Source organism: Rana temporaria, chromosome 4, assembly GCF_905171775.1.
Source record: "Rana temporaria chromosome 4, aRanTem1.1, whole genome shotgun sequence".
Lineage (NCBI taxonomy): Eukaryota > Metazoa > Chordata > Amphibia > Anura > Ranidae > Rana > Rana temporaria.
The window spans coordinates 323,778,217-323,801,670 of record NC_053492.1 but is presented as its reverse complement, the minus strand read 5'-3'; the positions used below and the strand labels follow the sequence as shown (position 1 = coordinate 323,801,670).

General features: G+C 45.3%; 1 protein-coding gene across 4 annotated transcripts in view; it reads left to right on the top strand.

Annotated features, from left to right (window-relative positions):
- TOMM20 (translocase of outer mitochondrial membrane 20) overlaps positions 1-23,454 on the top strand; it is a 180,503-nt gene that overhangs the window by 86,683 nt on the left and 70,366 nt on the right. For all 4 annotated transcript variants that reach the window (XR_005748715.1, XM_040350699.1, XM_040350697.1 and 1 more), the window contains exon 3: positions 21,340-21,421. Coding sequence is in view for 3 of the 4 variants with exons in the window: in XM_040350699.1 (XP_040206633.1) it covers positions 21,340-21,421 (82 nt within the window). In the remaining variant the exon portion in view is untranslated. The remainder of the gene's footprint in view (positions 1-21,339; positions 21,422-23,454) is intronic.

Here is a 23,454-nt window from a genome sequence, read left to right as displayed (position 1 = left end):
TCCCGGGTTACCGGAATAGAGGTGGAAACTATATTTTGTTTTTGTTTACACCAATGACAATTTTTTTCAAAATTTTAAAGTAAAATTTTCTTGTCAGCGGCTTCCTGCTCAAGAGTAAGGTGTCTATAACTCTGAGCAACCTTTCCCTTTATGGATCTGACACTCACTAAACAGGCCGTAAGCTAGAAGAATTCTGGTCTGAGGTGTACTACTGGGCCCCGCCAAAAGAAGGTCCGGAATGTTTGGAAACTTTGAGGGAGGCGCTACTGAGAGTGACTTCAGGGTTGCAAACCAAGTCCTTGGCCACCAAGGGGCCACTAGGACTCTGGCACCGATTCTGAGTCATCCAAAAACTCAGCCAGGCTTCGGGCGGAGGAGGGAAGGCGTAGGCCAACTGGAATGTCCCGCTTTGTGCCAGGGCATCCAGGCTCTCTGACTCCTTCCTGCGTGAGAGAAAAGAACCTCTTCACCTTTCTGTTCTTTTGATTGGCAAAGAGATCTATCTCGGGGCAGCCAAACTTTTGAACTAGCACTTGGAACATTTTTGCGTTCAATTCCCAATCTCCCTTTCTGAATGGTTCGCGACTGAGGAAATCTGCTTCCTTGTTGTCCGTGCCTCTTATGTGGACGGCTGCCAAGGAGACTACCCTGTGCTCGGCCCAGGTCAGGATCTCCTTTGTTAATGTTAGAAGCATTTTGGACTTGGTTTCCCCCCCTGGTGGTTCAGGTAAGCCACTGTCGTAGCATTGTCTGAACACACCAAGACCTGTTTTCTCGACAGCTTTTAGTGCTTCGCCCACTGCTCTCAGCTTCCTGAGATTGGAAAAGGATCTGGCTACTTCCTTTTTGCCAGAAGCCCTGACCTTAGGCTTCCCCTAGGTGAGCTCCTCCACCCCTGGGCACTTGCGTCTGTGGTGAGCTTTAGTGGATCCCACTGATTCCAGGGTCTGCCTTTTTCCAGGTTGCCTGGGATTGACCACCACCCTCGTCTAGGAATTTGTTCTTTTTGTCCAAAGAGGAAAGGTGGAAGAATTGTAGATCCCTTGAGTGCAGTTGTGCCCAAACAACCGCTGGAATGCTTGCTGGCATGAGACCCAGAACCCTGAGGATTTCTCTCCTGGAGCACACAGGGATTGTTATCAACCTTTTGATGGCTAAGACAATCTCTTCCACCTTTTCTATTGGAAGAAACCACTTTTGAGCCTGAGAGTCTATCTGAACACCCAGGTAGGTCTTGACCTGATCTGGTTCCAGGGAGGATTTTTCCAAGTTTACCAGCCAACCCAGCCTTTCCAGGGTAGAGATCACCTTCTGGGAGGCTGTTCTGACCTGAGTGGCTGATGGGCCGGAAATTAGCAAGTCGTCCAGGTAGGGTATTATTGCTATGCCCTGGATTTGGTGATGAGCCACCACTTCTGCTAGAATCTTTGTGAAGATTCTTGGACTTGCCGCTAGCCCAAAGGGAAGTGCCTTGAACTGCCAGTGGGAAAACTCCTTCCTGGGTTATCACTGCAAATCTCAGGAAGGCCTGATGCATCGGAACATGCAGACAAGTGTCCCTGAGATCCAGGGTGGTCATAAAGACATCTTTTATTAGATTTTTCCCGAACAGAGTAAAACCTTTTGTATTCTAAGAACCTGTTTTAGGTTCTTGAGATTTATAATCAGGCGATATTTCCCTGAGGGCTTGGGTACCACAAAAATGTGGGAGTAAAAGCCTTGGTGAAGCTGGTCTTTTGGAACCGGAACTACTACTACCTGTTCTAGTTCCTGAATGCCGTTTAAAAGGGCTCTCCTTTTTTAAAACATTTTTTGGGAGATGAGTTGGTGATCGTAGGTGGGGGCTCTGATGTACATTCTACACAATAACCTTCCCTGATCAGACTGATGATATAAGTACTGTCTAAAATCTTCTCCCACTGAGGAATGAAATGAGACGGTCTGCCCCGACCGTGATTTTGGCATCTTTTGTATTTTGACCTGGAGATGGAAAGAGCAAACTGCCTTTTTGCCTGCCTCTACCATAAGCCCACTTTCTGCTGAGTTCCTTTTTCGACCTTTTTGTTGACTTTGTCTCGAAGGGCCTCGAAAAAAATTCTCTTGGTCTTCGTCTCAGATGATCTAGACAAAGCGGCATCCAGGCCTGAGCCAAACAAAGATCCTTCAAAGGGTAAGCCACACAGTTTTGCCTTAGAAGTAAGATCGCCTTCCCAGGCTTTAACCCAAATGGCCCTCCTGGCTAAGTTAATCAGTGCTGCTGTTTTGGCATAGGCTTTGACCGAGTCCACGGTCGCTGAAAGGGAATCTATAATGTTTTGGGACTTTTTCCCTTGGGAGAGGTGTCTGCTAAGCTTCTCTATCCAGAATTCTGCATTTCTGGCAACGCAGGGGGCTGCTAATGCAGGGTTCATAGCCCAGGATTTGATCTCCTATGCCTTTTAAGTAGAGTTTTAGACTCTGACTTTCAGTCCATAGCGTCCCGAATGTTCCGAGTCCTCAAATGAGAGGTCAGACTTCTTTGTCACCTGGGAGAGGGCAGCGTCCAATTGTGGAACTTTTGAAAAAGGTTTTTACTCCCTCCTCCTTAAAAGGGAACCTTCTTTTCCGGGTTTTAGGGGTGACAAACCCCCTTTTCGGGCATTTTCCACTGAAGTACCATGTCTTTTAGAGATTGGTGTAGTGGAAATACGCTAGCTTGGTTCTTAAGAGTTCCAACCACAATTGGCATTTTTTAAATGTATGTCCTTTCATCCTGCGTTTTTTATAATATAAATCTGGTCACTTACTATTTTACAATCTGCCGCCGATCCGCATAGATATTCAAAAAAGATAGTTTATAAAACTATATCTACACCGTTGTCATTTTGCTTGTGGGCATTATGAAGCCTACAGGCACTTACTTCCTGGAAGTCTTGGATGGGGAGTGATAATTGGACAGCGCACTGCATCCTGGGAAATTACACACATTTCCCAGGAGCATTAGAGGGCGATGATGTCAGAATCCTAGGTGGTTTCAAAGGCAGATTTCATGGGACCGCATAGCAACAGGCATTTCCAGATGAGTAAAAAAAAAAAACTTTTTTTTTTTTCTTTTTTAGTCGTAGGCTACAGTTTAAAGCAAAATTGTTTTTTTGATGGAACCTCCACTTTAACCAGGCCCCTGTGCGGAGGTTTCCTTTGCTGGCTCAGATTTTTTCAGTAGCATAGGTGACCTGAAGTCCCTCCAAGTCTTTTAGACCAAAAAGGTGCCTACCAAGCTTGATGTCAATCACTTCATCACTATCTGGACCCAAGCCAATCTCCTCATTAAAAGAGAGCTTGGATTTTGCCTGGCTTTCTGCTTTCTCTATCTCAGTGGTGGCGAATCTTGGCACCCCAGATGTTTTCGAACTACATTTCCCATGATGCTCATGCACTCTGCAGTGTAGTTGAGCATCATGGGAAATGTAGTTCCAAAACGTCTGGGGTGCCAACGTTCGCCATCACTGCTCTATCTCATCCTCTTCCCTAGGTTGAGCTGGTGGGAACCCTTGGGAAAAGGAAACAGAGGTACTTAATCCTAGTTTGGACAGTAAAATCTCCTGCGATGAGGGAAAGGCATGGTGGATTACCAGGGATCATCTAATCTGGTATCATACAATCCTCAAGTAGGCAAGAAAATGGCACTACCCTGGTCCCGGTTTGCTTTTGTCTGCAGCCACCTGTGCTGTCTTTCCATCCTCCTTGTCCATGAGGTGGGCTCAGACTGCTAGCTCTTCGCAGCTCACTGAGTCCTGCTATGCACAGGAATGCATCAGTCTCTGCAGCCACGCGGGTCTGGTGTCTCCTCCATAATTTTGACCTACTTCCTGAGTCATGCTTGGGGGTTACTCCACCTCTTCCTGCTGTGGCCGGAAGTTCAGCCTGAGAATGAGTCTTCCTCTGGTGTTCGGTCTATCGGGCTCTGGCAAAATTGTGCCACTGTACCAGGGGGAAGACCAGGCGGCGTGCAATGGCGGGGGATTGAAATGCCAAAACTGCAGGCATAAATCCGACTTTTTTTTTTTTAGTCTTCTGGTCAGAGAAAAACAAAGGTTTCGCTGTGAGAGAAACTCAATACTGAGGTACAAGAACAAGCCGGAGGCGGTGAAATGCATCAAGAAAAGTAGGTTTTGGCGGAGGGAGGAGTCTAGTAATGGCGCTGGAGGTGTTCCGGAGCATGAAGTTTGAGCTTCCACCCCGTCTGAAGCTAAGACTGAGCATGCTGACAGACTTAAACACCCGACCCATCTGCCCGGCTCGCTTCCTCTCTTCCCCTGCCACCCCTGGATATTCTCGCCCTAATGTCAGTCCCGTGGCAGACGAGCCCGTGCTGGCCGAACCATAGGATCATTGGACATGGAACCGCGAGTCCTCCCCCTCCGGCGGTGAAGGAGGTGAGAGCGACACAGTAACTCGTGCTGCCGTTCGGCACATCCCCATGAAAGTAACTGACCCGGACTGTCTCCTGTCCTAGGTAGGCTTACGTTTGGAGTCCGGAGCCCTCTAATACCCCCCCCCCTATTCAATGGCACTGCAGCGCTGGCCGAGAACTAGGGTGGCGGGGGAGAAAGCGGAGGAGTGAGTGGCGGAGATGGAGGATTAAGGAGAAGCCGTCAGCACCCGGGGAGTCGGTGAGCATTTCATAATCCCGGTGGATGAAGCCAAGAGGTATTGCCCTCAGCATAACCTCTGTGGAGCCCCCCTTGTACCCCCCCTGTTTTCTTCCATTGTCACACTGGGCCCCATAGCCTCATGCTAAGTTACCTCCCAGCAGAAAACGCACACAAGCATCTGACCAAGGTTTGACACGGCGGTGGTGAGTAAAAAATACAATTTTTTTTTTTTTTTTTTTTTTTTTTTTTCCTGTATGCACAAGGAAGAGACTATAAGCTACACAATGCAAAACTGATGGTTAAGTGCATTAAATATATTGGAGTGAATAGTTATCCGAGACAAGTATATGAGGCTTGTTGTTAAAATATATGCAGCAGTTTCTTCAATTTTATTATCATTATTTACGAGGTATTGGACATTGGAGGAATATTTTGAATTATAGATATTGGTCAAGACTGTGAAATGGTGGAAAGTGAAATAAAATTCAGCTGTGAAGTTATTCCTAAACTACAAGGTGATAAAACAAAAGGATAAGATCCGTGCAGACCGCAAACGCACACAATCGCATATGACGAATCATGCAGAAAAATACTCGCCACCCCACTGAGTTGCATAAATGGTCAGTAAAGAACTGTGTATATTTTTGGGCTTAGGAAAATAGAGGTCAGGGGATCTGAAGGGGCAAGGGGAGGAAGGAAAGGGGGAGAAGAGCAGGGAAATCGTCTAGTAGTGGAGAAGATGAGGGGTAGGTCGGCAAGAGGAGGAGCAATCCCAAAATCGCCCCGTCTTAAGTCTCCCACTGAGCCCGGGTACAATGAACAAATATGTCACATATGGAGGAAATGATGAGAAACGGATAAATTAAAAAAACAGCACGGGCCGAAGGCTAGCCAAACAAAGAGTAAGGAGAAGGAAAAAGGGTCAGAATAAAAGTAGAGACTGATACTGTATTGGAGTCCAGAATGGAACCAGACCTGGATGTAGGCCATGAACAAATGAGAACAGAGTCATCTCTAAACCCAGAACCACCCCAACTAAAACTGAGATTCAATTAATGTTAGCGGTGCTGGAAAAATCGCTAAAAGCCGATATGACAATAATCCATAGAAACTTCGGCCACATGCTGGAACGAGTTTAGGGAATGGAAAAATTAACAGGTCTTAATCTGGCGAAAAAAATAACTAAAAAAACTAGAAGGTGAAATTAAATGTATAGAGACCACCAGGAACAGGCATATAAAATAGACCAAGAGAATATGGACAGAAGAAAAAAATCTAAATCTGTGGGGTCCCCGAAGCCCCCCAAAATGAAGTTTTAACAGAATTAATAAAAGATTTTCAATCCAGTAATGGACATATTACAAATCCAATTAAAACTGAGAGGGCACATAGACTAAGAAGGCCAAGAGAAATATTTCAGGAGAAACAGAGATATTATAGTGTGATTTGAAAGTTGGTAGGAATATAATCAAATCTGGAGGAAGTTAAGAAGTCGCCAAAAAAATTTGACGAATCCGTGCTAAAAAAAATGCCACTGGCAGTAAAGGGGTTAACACTAGGGGGCTGGGAAGGGGTTAAGTATGTTCCCTGGGGGTGTTCTAACTGTAGGGGGGTGGACTGACATGGGGAAATGACTGATCTTCTGTTCATACATTGTATGAATAGAAGATCAGCATTTCTCTCCCTCTCGCTTACTTGCTTTAACAAACAAACAAAACGAATGACTGAAGTTAAGTTTGACATACAATGTGAGGGGACTGAATACCCCAAAAAATACATATGATGAGGGAATTGGAAATATATGCTGTTGTGTTTTTTTTTTATTATTATTTTTTTTTTTTTATCGGAAACCCACCTCTCACTTGATTCAAACGCAAGATTGTACTCGCAACCTGGTACTATGGGGATTCCCCAAATAAAAGGGCAAAAGGAGTTGCTATTGGTTTACGGAGAAATATAAGCTTTGTGCTGGAAGACAGAAGAGTAGACCCTGAAGGCTATTTTTTGTTCCTGAAAAGGACCCTACAGGGAATTGGGTATAACTTGGCAAATGTATATTGTCCCAATAAGCACCCTAAAAAGTATCTAAAGGGGATTCTTGGCGGAGTTTAACCACTTCCCGACCGCCGCATGTATATGTACGTCCACAGAATGGCACGTACAGGAAAATGGGCGTACATGTACGTCCTTGCCTTCTAGCGGGTGGGGGGTCCGATCGGGACCCCCCCGCTACATGCGGCGGTCGGGTTCCCTCGGGGAGCGATCCGGGACGACGGCGCGGCTATTTGTTTATAGCCGCTCCGTCACGATCGCTCCCCGGAGCTGAAGAACGGGGAGAGCCGTGTAAACACGGCTTCACGACTTCACTGTGGCGGCGTATCGATCGAGTGATCCCTTATATAAGGGAGACTCGATCGATGACGTCAGTCCTACAGCCACACCCCCCTACAGTTTTAAACACACACTAGGTGTACCCTAACTCCTACAGCGCCCCCTGTGGTTAACTCCCAAACTGCAACTGTCATTTGCACAATAAACAATGCAATTTAAATGCATTTTTTGCTGTGAAAATGACAATGGTCCCAAAAATGTGTCAAAATTGTCCGAAGTGTCCGCCATAATGTCGCAGTCACGAAAAAAAAACGCTGATCGCCGCCATTAGTAGTAAAAAAAAATATAATTAATAAAAATGCAATAAAACTATCCCCTATTTTGTAAACGCTATAGATTTTGCGCAAACCAATCGATAAACGCTTATTGCGATTTTTTTTTTTTTTTTTTTACTAAAAATAGGTCGAAGAATACGTATCGGCCTAAACTGAGGGGAAAAATTAATTTTTAGATATGTTTTTGGGCGATATTTATTATAACAAAAAGTAAAAAATATTGCATTTTTTTCAAAATTGTCGCTCTATTTTTGTTTATAGCGCAAAAAATAAAAACTGCAGAGGTGATCAAATGCCACCAAAAGAAAGCTCTATTTGTGGGGAAAAAAGGACGCCAATTTTGTTTGGGAGCCACGTTGCACGACCGCGCAATTGTCTGTTAAAGTGACGCAGTGAAATGTGAAGTCTTTTTTAAGTGGATGAACTATTCGCCATAGCGAATAGTTCATCCACTTAAAAAATACTTCAGATTTCACTCATCGGTGCATGACCCGTACACAAGAAGACTGGGTTATATCTTGGTTGACCATGCAATTTTGGAGTATGTGGTAGAAACTTCAATAGAAATAACAATTTTCGGGCCATGCCCCGGTAACAGTAAAAATTTGATTTAAGGAAATTGGGGAAGGGACATGGAAGCTAAATGAAGATCTTTTAGATGATGAAGAAGTGGGTAAAAATCTAATAACTGAAATTGAACAATTTTTCAGCATAAATGACACAACAGATGTCACAAGGGCCACAATTTGGGAAGCCAATAAGGCGTACATTAGAGGAAAACTAATCAATAGAAGTAGCAAAAAAAAAAAAGAAAGGGAAACTAATTTAGGGAACTACACAAACTGGAACGGCAACATAAAACACAATTGGATGGGGAAACGCATCAGAGAGTGGTGTTAAAGAGATCAACTAGGGGAACTTCTGGAGGAAGAAACTAGAAAAGTATTTAGTAATGTGGCAAAGGAAATATATAGATGGGGAAAATAAACCCGGAAGGTACCTAGCAAAAATTCAAAGGGGAAAAAAAAACTTTAAATTTATATAGAAAAGATAAATGAAAAAGGCGAAATGAACTACAAAACATTCGATATGGCAAAGATTTTTAAGAAATTATTACAGCTCGTCATATGCAATTAGAAATAAAGAAACGCGACAGGAGGAGCATTATAGGAAACTTAAAATACAACAATACTTAGCAGAAGTTAATCTACCAAAAATAACAGCAGACAATATAGAACTCCTAGAGAGGCCAATAACGCAAGAAGAAATTAACAACGCCCTAAAAAAAAAAAACAGGTGGGAAAAGTCCAGGCCCGGACGGCTTCACGATAAAATATAAAAAATTCAGGAAGCAATTGGTACCAGCACTCTGCACCTATTTTTACAAAATGGAGGAAAATTAGGAAATCCGAAAATAATCTCTTGGTAGATATCACAATTGTACCTAAATTAGACAAAGATAAATCCATCTGCTCTAGTTATTGTCCTATTGCTTTATTAAACGCAGATGTAAAATTATATTTGCAAAAGTTTTTAGCGGCAAGGTTAAAGAACTTGATGCCAGATTTGATAAATGTGTATCAAGTAGGCTTTGTCCCAGGAAGGGCGGGCAGGGACAACGGCATTAGAACAATGCTACTATTGTGCGAAGGACACGGAAGAAAAAGCCCCCAGTCTTGCTCGTGTCAATTGATGCTGAGAAAGCATTTGACAGAGTAGACTGGGGGTTTATGATGGAGACAATACGCAGTATAGGGACGGGCCCAAAATTTGAGATGGATCGAAAACCTATACAAACATCCTACGGCCAGGGTAAAGGTGAATGGAAGTATGTTGTCCGCTTTTGAGATGTTCAATGGAACAAGATAAGGCTGCCGGCTTTCACCACTCCTGTACGTAATCGCATTAGAGCCAATGTTGGAAAAAATAAGGAAACATTTTGATATAGGAAGAGTCGGAGTACAAGAGCACAAGGTTGCTGCCTATGCGGACGACATACTTCTATATATTACCAAGCTAAGGTTGTCATTGCCAAACGTGATAAAAGAAATAAGACTATGGTGAGCTTACGAACTTTAAGATAAATCCTACAAAAACTGTAATATTAAATTTAGGAAGAAAGAGGCAATGGCTCTACAACAGGAATTTCCATTTTTCTTGGGAGACAGAAGTACTGACCTATCTGGGAATCAAATTAACTCCTTTGGAAAAAAATATATTGTGCCAACTATATTCCATTACTGAATGAAGTGAAAATGGATATAAAAAAACCCTATCGAGGAGACCTATCTCTTGGACAGGAAGGATACATTTACTAAAAATGGTGATTCTACCAAAAATGTTATATAAATTCCAAATGCTTCCGATAGATACCTCAATGTTTCTTTTAAAGTTATGAAAACAATTATTTTGAAGTATATTTGGCAGAATAGAAAAGCCTAAGTAAGTAACGTGCTCCTGTCTAGGAAAAAAAAAACAAAGGCGGGTTGGCGGTCCCCGATATTAAGATATTACACAGTGGTAATAATGGCAAGGCTACTAGAATGGACAAACATACACAAGAGATGTGTAAAAATGGAAAATACATTGCACATGACACTATTAAAGAAAGGTATTTGGATTCCTCAGAAAAATAGAGTGCACAGATGGACCTGATTTAACAAAAATTTTATTTAACCACTTAAGCCCCGGACCTTTAGGCAGCTAAATGCCCAGGCCAGGTTTTGCGATTCGGCACTGCGTAGCTTTAACAGACAATTGCGCGGTCGTGCGACATGGCTCCCAAACTAAATTGGCGTCCTTTTTTTCCCCACAAATAGAGCTTTCTTTTGGTGGCATTTGATCACCTCCTGCGGTTTTTTATTTTTTGCGCTATAAACAAAAATAGAGCGACAATTTTGAAAAAAATTCTATATTTTTTTACTTTTTGCTGTAATAAATATCCCCCAAAAACATATATAAAAATGTTTTTTTTCCACAGTTTAGTCTGATATGTATTCTTCTACCTATTTTTGGTAAAAAAAATCACAATAGGCGTTTATCGATTGGTTTGGGCAAAATTTATAGCGTTTAAAAAATAAAGGATAGTTTTATTGCATTTTTATTAAAAAAATTTTACTACTAATGGCGGCGATCAGATTTTTTTTTCGTGACTGCGACATTATGGCGGACACTTCAGACAATTTTGACACATTTTTGGGACCATTGTCATTTTCACAGCAAAAAATGCATTTAAATTGCATTGTTTATTGTGAAAATGACAGTTGCAGTTTGGGAGTTAACCACAGGGGGCGCTGTAGGAGTTAGTGTTCACTTAGTGTGTGTTTACAACTGTAGGGGTGTGGCTGTAGGACTGACATCATCGATCGAGTCTCCCTACATAAGGGATCACTCGATCGATGCAGCGCCATAGTGAAGCACGGGGAGGCCGTGTTTACATACGGCTCTCCCCGTTCTTCATCTCCGGGGAGCGATCGCGACGGAGCGGCTATAAACGAATAGCCGCGCCGTCGTCCCGGATCGCCCCCCGCGGGAATTCGACCACCGCATGTGGGGGGGGGGGGGTCCCGATCGGTTTGGATAGCGCAGAGGTTTGGGGATTTTTATTCAGCTCTCTACAATTTTACATTCGAACTCCCAAAATTGGATTGCGGTGGATGAGTATGTGTTATCTTCTGGAATGCCTAGCCTGGTATCTACTGCACGGCAGGAATTGGAAATGCCAATTACATTGGAGGAAGTTCAAGAAGCTGTGAATTCAGCAAAAATGGGTAAGGCCCCTGGCCCATATGATTTTTACTGCCCAATATTTATAAGCTGCTCTTCCCTAATTTAGGACCTTATTTGGTAAAAATGTATAATGGATTGGGAGATTCATGCTCGTTTCAGGTGGAATGCCTGAAAGCTTTAATTATTATCTTGCCTAAAGAAGAAAGATCCATCACAATGCGGGAGCCGATATCCCTTTTTAAATGGGAATCTGAAGTTTTTCTCCAAGATCCTGGCGATGTGGCTACAGCAGCACTTGCCCTCCCTGGTCAATTCGGACCAGGTAGAGTTTTTTCCTACACGGGAAGCACGGGACAATACGATTAGGACTTTGAACCTAATTCATATAGCTAAAACTTCTAAAACCCCATGTTTATCGCTGGGAACGGATGCAGAGAAAGTATTTGATCGCATTAATTGGCAGTTCATGTTCATGGTGCTAAGACAGGTAGGAATGGGAAACAATATGATGCATTTCAAGCATTTATACCCAACCATCGGCTCAGGTTAAGGCAAATGGGGTTCTGTCCGAACTTTTTAGAGTCATGAATGGAACTAGACAGGGATGCCCACTGCCCCAATATTGTTTTGTCTTCAGAGCCCTTAATGTGTAGGATCCCATTAAACCCAGATTTTTTTTTGGGGGGGTGGGGTTTATCAGTGGGAGGTATGCAGTACAAAACTTTGGCGTACGCAGACGATATGATGTTCTCATTGACCAATCCGATAGCATCTTTACCTAACCTCCTCCAAGAAATGGAGACATATGGCTCCTTATTGGATTTTAAGATTAAAGTATCAAAATCGGATGCTATGGGAGTTGGGATCTCTAACGACATACTGTGAACGCTGAGGTCAAATTACATATTCAAATGGTCAGACCAAACCTTGAAATATCTGGGAACTTATATCCCGGCAGATCTTTCCCATACATATAATCTTAATTTCCCACCAATACTACATAGGGTGCGAATCCTTTTGGAGGGATGGCAGAGAGGGTTCCACTCCTGGTTTGTGAGGTGCAATATTAAAATTAATATCCTACCAAAGTTCCTGTACTTATTTTAAGCATTACCTATTGCTATACCTTAATATTAGTTCAAACAGATACACTCCCTCGTTTTCATATTTATTTGGGCAAATAAACACTCAAGGATCAGTAGATCCCTGTTGACATACCAAAACAAAAGGGTGGACTAGCAGTATTTTATACAGGTCTGGTACCATCAGGCAGCTCTATTGAGCCACCTGTTCGAAGCAGACATGGGGATATGGCCTGGGCTGGAGCAGGCTCATAGCAGTGCTTTACTCCAACGAGCCGCTTGGTGCTACAAAGATCTCCTGATTTTATTATGAAGGCACATACTCTGATAGGACCCACTCTAAAGACGGGCTATTCTCCAAGGGCAAACCTTCGGTAATAATATCACCGTTGTTTCCAATATTAGTGAACCCTCAGTTCGAGCCGGGCCTGAGGAAGGGAAATTTTGCGCTACTGATAGACCAGGGGATCTTCCAAGCCTCAAATTTTTTAACATAGAGAACATGGCACACGATGTACTGAATGACAACAGGAACTACACCATATCAATTGGACTTTTGGCGTGCGGTACAGCTGAGACACTTTCTAAATACTTTAACCTCACCGAGTGTTTATGAGCGGACTTTGGATTCAAAAAACGGGTGAGTGCGCTAATAGGTGTTAAAAGTAATAACTATAATTGAAAATAAATAAAAGTATAACAAGTGAAGCACCAGCCTACCTAATATAACCTAAATATCACAAAAAAACACATTGGCATCTAGACCCCAACGTGACAGGTGCCTAATAGTTAAACTTGATAATTAGTGGTCATTAGGTGAAAATGAATATGACAATATTCCAAAAAAAATTACAATTGCATACAGTTCCTGACAAAAGTCTTGTCGCTTCTCTATTTTGTAGAAACTCCTTCTATTAACCTGACTTTTAATCAATTGGTGTTAGAAATAGCTCATATGAAAAGCTAAAGCCCTCCCAAATGATGTTTAATGCACTGAAATAAATTGGTTTCACTGAAAAAAGATTTATCATTTAATCAAGACAGGTCAAATTTTGGCAATACAAAAGTTTTGTCGCCTATACAGAAATTGAGCTGAAAATCCAAAAATATGTCAGCAAATTAAGTAGTGGTGCTGTGAGATCCAAATGTAATATCTTGTATGACTTCCATGAGCTTGAAGGACAGCATCCATGCGGTTTGGCAAGGATTCATACAATTTATTGATGAAGTCATCAGGAATAGCAAAGCAAACAGTCTTGAATGCCTCCCAGAGTTCATCAATATTCTTTGGTTTCATCTTTCATGCTTCCTCTTTCATCCTTCACCACATATGCTCAATGATGTTCATGTCTGGTGACTGGGCTGGCCAATCCTGGAGCATCTTGATCTTCGACTTGAGGAACTTTAATGTGGAGATGGAAGTATGCGATGGAGCACCACCCTGCTGCAAAATTTGGCTTTTTATATGGTTGGGAATATAAGAGGTAGCTAAGATTTCTTGGTATTTTAGACTATTGATGTTGCCTTCCACCCTGCAGATCCCTCGCACACACCCATACTGGATGTAACCCCAGACCATGATTTTGCCTCCACCAAACTTCACTGTTTTCTGGGTAAATCTTGGCTCCATGCGGGTTCCAGTAGGTCTCCTGCAATATTTGCGGCGACTGTGGTGTAATTCAACAGAAGATTCATCTGAAAAATCCACCTTCTGACACTTTTCCAGAGTCCATCCTTTTAGCAGGCTGTGGCCCTTGGCAAATGCCACACGGTTTTTTAATTGTCTTTTGTTTAGTTCTGGCTTATGGCTTATGGGCACTGATTCGACCATGGAGTCCATTTCGAGACAGAATCCGACAAACTGTTCTGGTTGACACAGGGACTTCAGGTGACCAGGTCTCGTGGAGCTCTGCTGCAGTGCAAAATGGGCTGGCCTTGGATTTTCGAGCCACCAAACGGTCCTCTCGAGCAGTTGTCTTGCGGGGTCGACCTGACCTGGCCTTGTCCAAAACGTCTCCAGTCTCTTCAAATCTTTTTTTTATCCTCTGAACTTGACGCTGAGACACATTGAAGGTGTCTGCCACATAAGCAGTGGATCTGGTCTTCAGCCTCTTGATAATCAACACTTTTTTGTCTCCGGGTAAATCTTGGGCATGTTTGCAGAGGTCTAGTTGCAGTTGAGAAGGTCTAATGTACTGGTGTTCTTTTTATACACACCTGAGACCAGACAAACTTTTAACGTTTTGTCCCGGTGGTACTGCACTTCAGTGTTCCTAAACAGATGCTATCCGGAGGTATCGGACAACTGTTGGCGTTGTGGGGAGAAAAATTTAGCGACCTGGGAGATTCAGGAGGACCCGTCCTATCTTTTACAGGATACTAAAATCCCAGTTAAATCATATAAACAATCTATCCTATGCCACCTGCTGAACGCAGCCAAATAATGTATTTCACTTATCTGGAAGCAGACCCAACCACCATTGGTAGGAATGTGGTTTAAAAGAGTAGTTGAACTCCCGCCAAGCTTGCGCGCAGAAGCGAACGCATACGTGAGTAGCGCCCGCATATGTAAACGGTATTCCAACCACACATGTGAGGTATCACCGCGATTGGTAGAGCAAGATAAATAATTCTAGGCATAGACCTCCTCTGTAACTCAAAACATGCAACCTGTAGAATTTTTTTAAACGTCGCCTATGGAGATGTTAAAGGGTAAAAGTTTGTCGCCATTCCACGAGCGGACGCAGTTTTGAAGCGTGACATGTTGGGTATCAATTTAGTCGGCGTAACATTATCTTTCACAATATAAAAAAAAATTGGGCTAACTTTTACTGTTGTCTTACTTTCAGTACAGCACCTCCCAGGGGGCGGGTCCCCCGGGTACATCCCACTCTCTGCATCATGCAGCCCCAGTTTTTTCTGGCTAATGTTAGACATGACTCCTCTGGGCCCATGTGCTCTGGAGGTTTTTAGGCGATTTTTTTTTTACGCTTTTATTTTATTTTTCCTGCATGTTTTTTGGATCCTGGGAACTACAATCAACTGCCGACTGGGTGACAGGCTGGATCCTCGATCCTTGTAGTCCCCCCATGTTTGGCCATTGAGCGTGTGCCTTTAGCTATGTGCTGGGCCGTCCGTGACATTCCCCGTGCTCCAGGGGTGGCCGGTGAGTGACATGCTCCAGGGCACCCATATGACCGGTCTCTATGGCCGTGTCACGGTGTGCCAGGGGGACAGCCATGCCGTACGCGGACATTGGTTCTGTCTGGAATGCCTCCAGCCGGTGGTCGCAGGACGGGTAAGTAGTATCCCCTTGACTTGGCATGGTGGTTCGGCTGGTGCATTCCTGGGGAGGTCGATCGAGGGTACGCCCTGCTTTCCTCTCCCTTACTCTCCCTCCTTCCCCACTTTCTGGGTGGCGGCCGTGAGGTGGGGGCTCCGTTACTACTGGGGGGCTGCGCTGCTGTGGGGAGCTATTTTTCTTGTCCTGTATGATGCTGTGTGTGATAGGGGGAAGGGCCTGCTGGGTCTGGTGCTTTTACTGGGTTCTGTGTTTGTCACTGTATTTTTAAAACGCGTGTATGGCCGCCATTTAGCTGGTGACACGCCTCTATTGACTCGGCGGCCATTTTCTTGTAGTCCGCATACTGTTTTTTCTGCATGTCGGCGGCCATCTTGGAGAAGTTTTGGCCTCTAGTGACCAGAATAACGGCGCCAAAAGCTCTCAGCACACTTCCTGAGGGACGGCACAGCACGGGCAGCGTTCTCAGCAGCGCTACAGCTTGGTTGGGTGGTGAGTCCTCTGGGGAGTCCCCTGCTCTGTTGCGGCCGGGAGGGTGGCCTGTGGGTTCTGCCTTGCAGTACAAGGGCGGCATATACGGTGGGTCAGCGTGGCGTCTGAACCAAAGGCTTCTACCCCAAACATGCCAGAGTTAACCCTTCGTGCCCCTGTTCCTGCGGCCTCAGTGGATGACGGCAGTCCTTGAGGTTTTGTTGCCAGGATTGAAGCGGCGAGTGGCCAGAAGGGGGGTAAAAAGCGCCCCTCCCTCTGCCTTCTTCTGGGGATCGCTGACACGGAATCAGGCCCTGCTTCTGCGTCTGGCCCTGGTTCCGTCATGTCAGATGATGCAGGCTTAGCCCACACGGACAGTGAGGATGACTCTGCTTCAGGGTCAGCGCATAAGGAATTTGTTGGAGCTCTTATCACTGCGGTGCGGGATACTCACACTTGAGGATTTGGCGGAGGCAAAGCCACCCCGCACTGCAGAAGTGTTTCCTTGTGTTCCATATCTGGAAAAATTTGTTGTACAAGGAATGGGATCGGCCGCAGAAAGTTTTTGCTGTTCCAAAATACTTTGCGGTCCGTTACCCACTTTTTTAGGAAATCCTCCTCAAAACGGGTATCTCCTCCGTCAGTGGACCCCCCTGTGTCCAGACTGAACAAGGCTACCATGTTACCTGTGGCAGGGGCTCCCGCTTTTAAGGACCCCGCAGATAGAACTGAGGCTGTGGCCCGCTCCATGTTCACAGTGGTGGAGTCGGCGGTGAGACCGGTTTTGGCTGGGGCTCTGGTGTCGCAGACACTTACCGAACTGGCAAAGTCCTTGCTGGAGGCGCAGAATACCTCTGAGACCTGTGTGGACCTGGCCGACCAGTTGGTGCAGGGCCTAAAGTTTGTTTAAGTTGGCCCTGGATAAGCTCCCTTTGCTCTCCAGGGCCTCCGTGGTAGTGCTACGCCGCCTTGTGTGGCTGAAGTGTTGGTCTGTGGACCAGTCTTCTAAAAAGGTCTTGGTGAACGGCTTTTTGGGGCGTCCATGAATGACATCATAAAGGATGCCACAGGCGGTAAGAACTCTGCTCCCTCAATCTGGAAAGGGTAAGGAGCCTCGCCGGAAGCAAGGGCCCTCCTTTACTACCCCCAAGCGCTTTTTTCGCCTGCCAAGTGCGGCAGGAAAACGTTTTCAGGGCGCTAAGGCGCCCGCTGAAGGACAAAAGCGCCCCTGGTACCGCAAGCCCATCAAGCCTGCGGACAAGCCTGCCTCTGCATGAAGGTCTGCCCCGCCTGCATCTCGGGTTGGGGGGCCGACTTCGCGGCTTGGTGGAGGTCTCTTCTTTCCGACCGTTGGGTTTGCGAAGTAGTTCCCTCGGGGTACAAAGAGTTTCTCTTGTCCACCAAACAGATTTTTTTCCCTCCAACCTCAGGCTTCCTCCGGATCGCCGGAAGGATCTTTTAGGGGCGGTCCAGTATCTGCTGGTCAGGGGAAGTGGTTGTACCGGTTCCCTCAACGGAACGGTTTCAGGGGTTTTACTCCGATCTGTTTGTAGTTCCCAAGAAAGAAGGGGTGTGTCCAATCCTGGACCTCAAGGCCCTCAATTGCTTTGTCAAAGTACAAAAGTTCAGGATGGAGTCGATTCGCTCAGTAGTAGTAGCAGCGCTCCATCAGGGGGATTTCCTAGCATCCTTGGATATCAAGGACGCGTACTTGCATATCCCTATATGCGCAAAACACCAGATATTTCTGCGTTTTGCGGTCGGAGAGGACCACTTTAAATTTGTGGCCCTCCCGTTCGGCCTGGCTTCGGCACCACGGGTTTTCACAAAGGTGCTCACTCCGATTCTGGCCCTGCTGAGGCAGCGCGGGATCGCTATCATAGGATACCTGGATGACCTTCTTCTGAGAGCTTCTTCAAGCTCAGAATTGGAAGAGGACGTGTATCACCTGTCGGACCCTCCGTGAATTTGATGGCTATTAAATACCCAGAAGTCAGTACTGGTACCGTCCCAGTGGCTGGAATACCTGGGGTTAGTCCTGGATTCCTCAGAGGCGAGAGTTTTCCTCCCAACGGAAACTACAGACACTGCAGTCTGTGGTGCAGCGGTTGACGACCCAGAAATGGGCGTCACTTCGCTTTTGCATGAGAGTGCTGGGTCCGATGGTGGCCTCTTTCGAGGCAGTGCCGTATGCCAAATTTCACACTCGAGTGTTGCAAAAAGATTCTGTCACGTTGGGACAAGCTTCCTTCGTTTCTGGATTACCAGATTCGGGTGTCGACTGGTCAAGTCCTCCCTAGTGTGGTGGCTGACATCTTCGGTACTTCGAACTGGAAAATTGTTTCTGCCATGCCATTGGACAGTGGTCACGACGGATGCCAGCCTCTCCGGCTGGTGGGGGTGTCCAGTCAGCCCAGGGGCGCTGGACTCAAAAGGAGTCCCGCCTAACAATCAATGTACTGGAGGTCCGAGCGATCAAGTTGTGTCTCTCCAAGTGGTCTCTGGGTCTACAGGACCGACCGGTCAGGATCCAGTCCGACAACGCCACGGCTGTGGCATACGTCAATCAGGGGGGCACAAGGAGCTCAGCTGCAGCGACGGAAGGCTCTGGCGGCCGTGTACATTCCGGGGGTGCTGAACTGCCAAGCCGACTACCTAAGTCGCCAAAGGCTAGACCAAGGAGAATGGTCGCTACACCCGGAGGCGTTTCAGAGTCTGTGCCAAAAATGGGGCACTCCAGACGTGGACCTTCTGGCGTCCTGTCTCAATCGGAAGGTGTCACGGTTCGTGTCCAGGTCAAGGGATCCATGGGCGGACGCGTCAGACGTGTTGATGGCACCATGGGGTCACGATCGCCTAATCTACGCCTTCCCTTCTCTGAAGCTTCTTCCTTGCCTGCTGCGCAGAGTGGAAGCCGAGGGGATACCAACAATCCTGATCGCTCCGGATTGGCCTCGCTGTCCCTGGTACGTGGACCTGGTGCGTCTGGTGGCAGACGTCCCTTGGCGTCTACCCCTGAGATCTTCTGTCGCAGGGTCAGATCTTTTATCCTACTTTACAGTCGCTGGCTTTAACGGCGTGGCTGTTGAGAGCCAGGTGCTGAAGGATCGAGGCCTGTCTGGCTCGGTGGTCTCTACCATGCTGCGAGCACGGAAGTCTACTTCATGAAATATTTACCATCGTACGTGGAAGGCCTACATCTCTATGTGTGAAGAGATGAAATGGCACCCCCGTACATATGTGATGTCCCGGATTCTGCTGTTCTTACAGCGTGGAGTGGATCAGGCTCTCGCCTTAAGTACGGTTAAGAGTCAGATTTCGGCTCTAGCTGTATACTTTCAGTGACCCTTGGCGGCGCACTCCCTGGTGCGTACGTTTGTGCAGGGGGTTCGGCATGTGGCCCCTCCTGTGCGCCCTCCACTGCCTCCATGGGACTTGAATTTAGTCCTTTGGGTGCTTCAAGAGGCTCCGTTTGAAGACATTCGGAAGATTCCCTTGTTGACTCTGTCCCAGAAGGTGCTTTTTCTGGTGGCAAATACCTCGGTCAGACGGGTATCTGAACTGGCGGCCTTGTCCTGCAAGGCTCCTTACTTGGTCATCCATAAAAATAAGGTGGTGCTGCGGCTGCAGCCGTCATTCCTCCCAAAGGTTGTTTCGGCTCCACATTAATAAGGACATTGTTTTGCCATCCTTATGTCCTCGGCCGAAAAATCCGAAGGAGGCCACTTTACATTCCTTGGACATGGTTCGAGCCCTACGGGTGTACTTGTCTGCTACGGCTCCGTTTCGAAAGTCGGACTCACTGTTCGTGTCGGTGACTGGTCCTAAGAAAGGTCTGGCGGTCTCGTCGGCCACCATTTCTAGGTGGATCAGACAGGTCGTACTCCAGGCTTATGCCCTAAAGGGGCGGGCGCCTCCCTTTTCGGTTACGGCGCATTCGACCAGGGCGATTGGTGCCTCTTGGGCTTTCTGCCATCAAGCGTATGTTTTACAGGTGTGTAAGGCAGCGACCTGGTCGTCAATCCACACCTTCTCAAAATTTTACAAGGTGGATGTGAGTGCATCCTCGGATGCCTCATTTGGCCGCAAGGTTTTACAGGCGGCAGTTTAAGGTTGAAGTTTCTCCATTGAGGAACTCTGGTTTGTTTGGGTTGAAGCTTGGTTTGCTGTGTTTTTTTTTTTTGTTTTTTTTTTTTTTTTTTCACCCCTCAATTTTTGACACTGCTTGGGGACGTCCCTAAGGTCAATGCTGCTGTGTCCGTCCATGAACGGAAGAGAAAATAGGATTTTTGTACTCACCGTAAAATCCATTTCTCTGAGTTCATGGACGGACACAGCACCCACCCCTCCTTTTTGTTTGTACTGCTTGTCTACGAACTGGGGCTGCATGATGCAGAGAGTGGGATGTACCCAGGGGACCCACCCCCTGGGAGGTGCTGTACTGAAAGAAGTGTTTTAACACTTGAAGTGCTGTTTTTTTCTGAGTGTCTCTCCTGAAAGGAAGGATATATAACCCGAAGGTCAATGCTGCTGTGTCCGTCCATGAACTCGGAGAAATGGATTTTACGGCGAGTACAAAAATCCTCCTACCCCCCCCAAAAAGTGCGCTTGTAAGACCACTGCGCAAATACGGTGTGACAAACTATTGCAACGACCGCTATTTTATTTTCTAGGGTGTTAGAATAAAAAAAATGTAATGTTTGGGAGTTCCAATTAGAGGGAAGAAGATGGCAGTGAAAAAACACATTAGAACTGCTGTTTTTGCTACTTGTAATGTAACCTATAATGCCAACGGCCACCACAAGATGGCCACTCCTAGATTCCTTCTGCAGGCCTCGGATTCCTTCAGGGAAGGCCGCAAAGCCGCAGCCTTAATTATGGGCGGGCGCGGGCCCCGCGCCGGCACGTAATTGAGGCCACGGCTTTTTGGCCTTCTGTAGCCCTAAGCTTCCCCAGGCGCCAGGTCACAATTTCTTGTCGCAATTGCGACCTGGAGCCCAGATTTTGTCGAGGCCTGCTTTATGGGATCTTTTTATTAACACAGAAGAGGGAAAAACGCCTATAGATGTGAATTCCAATGATTGAAAATAAAGAATCTGTTATTGGTGTCCCCGTAGGTAGTGGTTAATCAGGAGAGGGGGATTTATTTAAAAAAAGAGGTTGACACTTTAGGAATATATAGGGAAACCCCCCCCCCCCCCAGGGCAGAGTCTGAGAGGTTTTTACTCCGGGTGGGAGGTGACCTCTGATTTGTATATTGGATTAGCATATACTGTATATAAAATGTATGTATGTGATTCTAAGTAATTTTCTAGCAAAAAAAATGAGAGAAATGTCAAAATTGTCCCATGTGGCAACTGTTCTTTAATAAAGGTGTCTAAGTATTTTTGAAAAGTTACTTTTTGTGAAAAGGTTTGTTTTATTTTAATATAGTGAAACTTTGATTCTTCTTGCAGTTACCAGATCTTAAAGACGCAGAGGCTGTTCAGAAGTTTTTCCTTGAAGAAATTCAACTTGGAGAAGAACTACTTGGACAAGGTTGTCTATATCACATTTTTTGTTGTAGATTTCTAAAAAGAAGAATTTGTTGGTCTTCGTTGTATATTAAAACCAGAGAATTTGTTCATTCCCATGCACTGTGATTTATATGCAATATGAATGCATAGATAAAATTGATGGTGTTCTGTTAATATTCTTCACACCCTTTCACACTACCGCCGCCGTTTTAGAGGCACTTTTTGGCTGCTAGCGGGCCACTTTTAACCCCTGCTAGCTGCTGAATAAAGGGTTAAAAGCGCCACTGCCCATTGATTTCAATGGGCAGCGGCACTTTAGGAGCGGTGTACACACCGCTCCTAAAGCACCTCAAAGAAGCTGCTTGCTAGAGCTGCATAATTCTATATATATATTTTTAGATTTACAGCCTCTGAACATGAGATATATATAAAATATCTGTGCGCAGCCTCGTAAGGGACAGTGGTTGGTATTTTTAAGTCCTCCTTTAATATCCTGTATGCAAGGTCTTTGTAGCTGACTCAGACTGTGCTGTGGTAATATTCATAATATATTATAAGGGATAGTGGTTGGTGGTATTTTAAGTCCACTCCTCACATGCCCCTCTTTAATTCCCTGTCTGACTGTCATCTGCAAGGTCCCAGTCAGAGAGTACCTTTATAACATAGTATGAATATTACCACAGCACAGTCGAGTCAGCTACCCATATTATGAATATTACCAAAGTCGGCTACCCCAGAGTAGCCGCCTTGCCTGGAGATCACATTGAATGGAAATTGCGATCCTATAACAATCGTGCAGCTCTACTGCTTGCAGGACGACTTTTTTGACGTCCTGCCAGTGCAGCGCTCCCCCCCCCCCCCCCCCGGTGTGAAAGCACTCAGGCTTTCACACTGGGACTTCAGGGGAGGCATTTTTCAGGTGCTTTACAGGAGATATTTTTGCGCTAAAACACTTGTCATGTTGCAGCTTTCGTTTTTTACTTTCTTCGTTTTCAGATATTGGCATGCCATGTTGTAGCACCCTCCTTAATGATCCAAAGAAATGGGGTGCTCTTGGTAGCTGTCTGTGAAGTCATACAGTTGCCAAGTGTTGTGTACTAAATTTCTGCAGCCCTGTGTATTTAGGCAAATGTTTGGTCATAGATTGCACTATACAGTATGTGCAGCTATAATATATTCTAGACTGAACTTTTAACAAAGCTTTGGCGGTTCTTTGACTTAACCTGGACATGAAAAGGAGTACAACTTTGAACAGGAATAGATGTATAAAGCAGAAAGTTACAGCAAATCTGTGCTTTGTACATGCAGGACACAGCAACAGGTTTGCTTCAAAGCAGAGGTCTCGGCATCACATTGTCCTTGTTCCTCTTTTCTCCCCACTCAATGCAGCTGCTATAAAAGCATTGTTGCTTGGTGATTGGCCCAGCAATGTTTTTATGAGAGTGAGACACAGCCCTGGGTACACTCGCATTGTCAATTTGACTTGAGCTTACATGGTGCTGTCTTTCCTCATTCCTTGCAGCTAAATGGAGTGATGGTGTAGAGGCAAATATATGCTGGGGACATTGAAAGCTTTAGGCCTCATGCACACTGGAAGTTTTTTGATGTTTTTACAGCAGCTGTTTTTGGCTGTAGGCGTTTTTTTTTTTTTCTACAGTCAAACTCTCCATGTTATCCTATGTGTCTATGTACACATGGGCTATCAGCAGTTAAGAAAAAAAGTCAAAACTAGTGAATTCTGAGGTGTGTGTTTTTTTTTTTTTTCCAGCTGTCAAAACGCTGATAAATGATCAAACGCGTCTCACGGTGTCTTTGGACGTTTTTTTATCCATTGAAAAAATAAAACTAACACTGAAAATGCAAAAAAAAATGCTATTGCAAAAACATTTAGAAACTCACTGCAAAGCTACTGGCATTTTTTATAACGTTATTTTAACATACAGTGTGCCTGAGGCCTTAAAGTGACCCTGTAGCATTTTTTTTTTTTTTTTTTTTTTTTTAAGGTTTTTACCTGTAAGGCTCCATTCACACTTGTGTGACTTCAAAATCATGCAA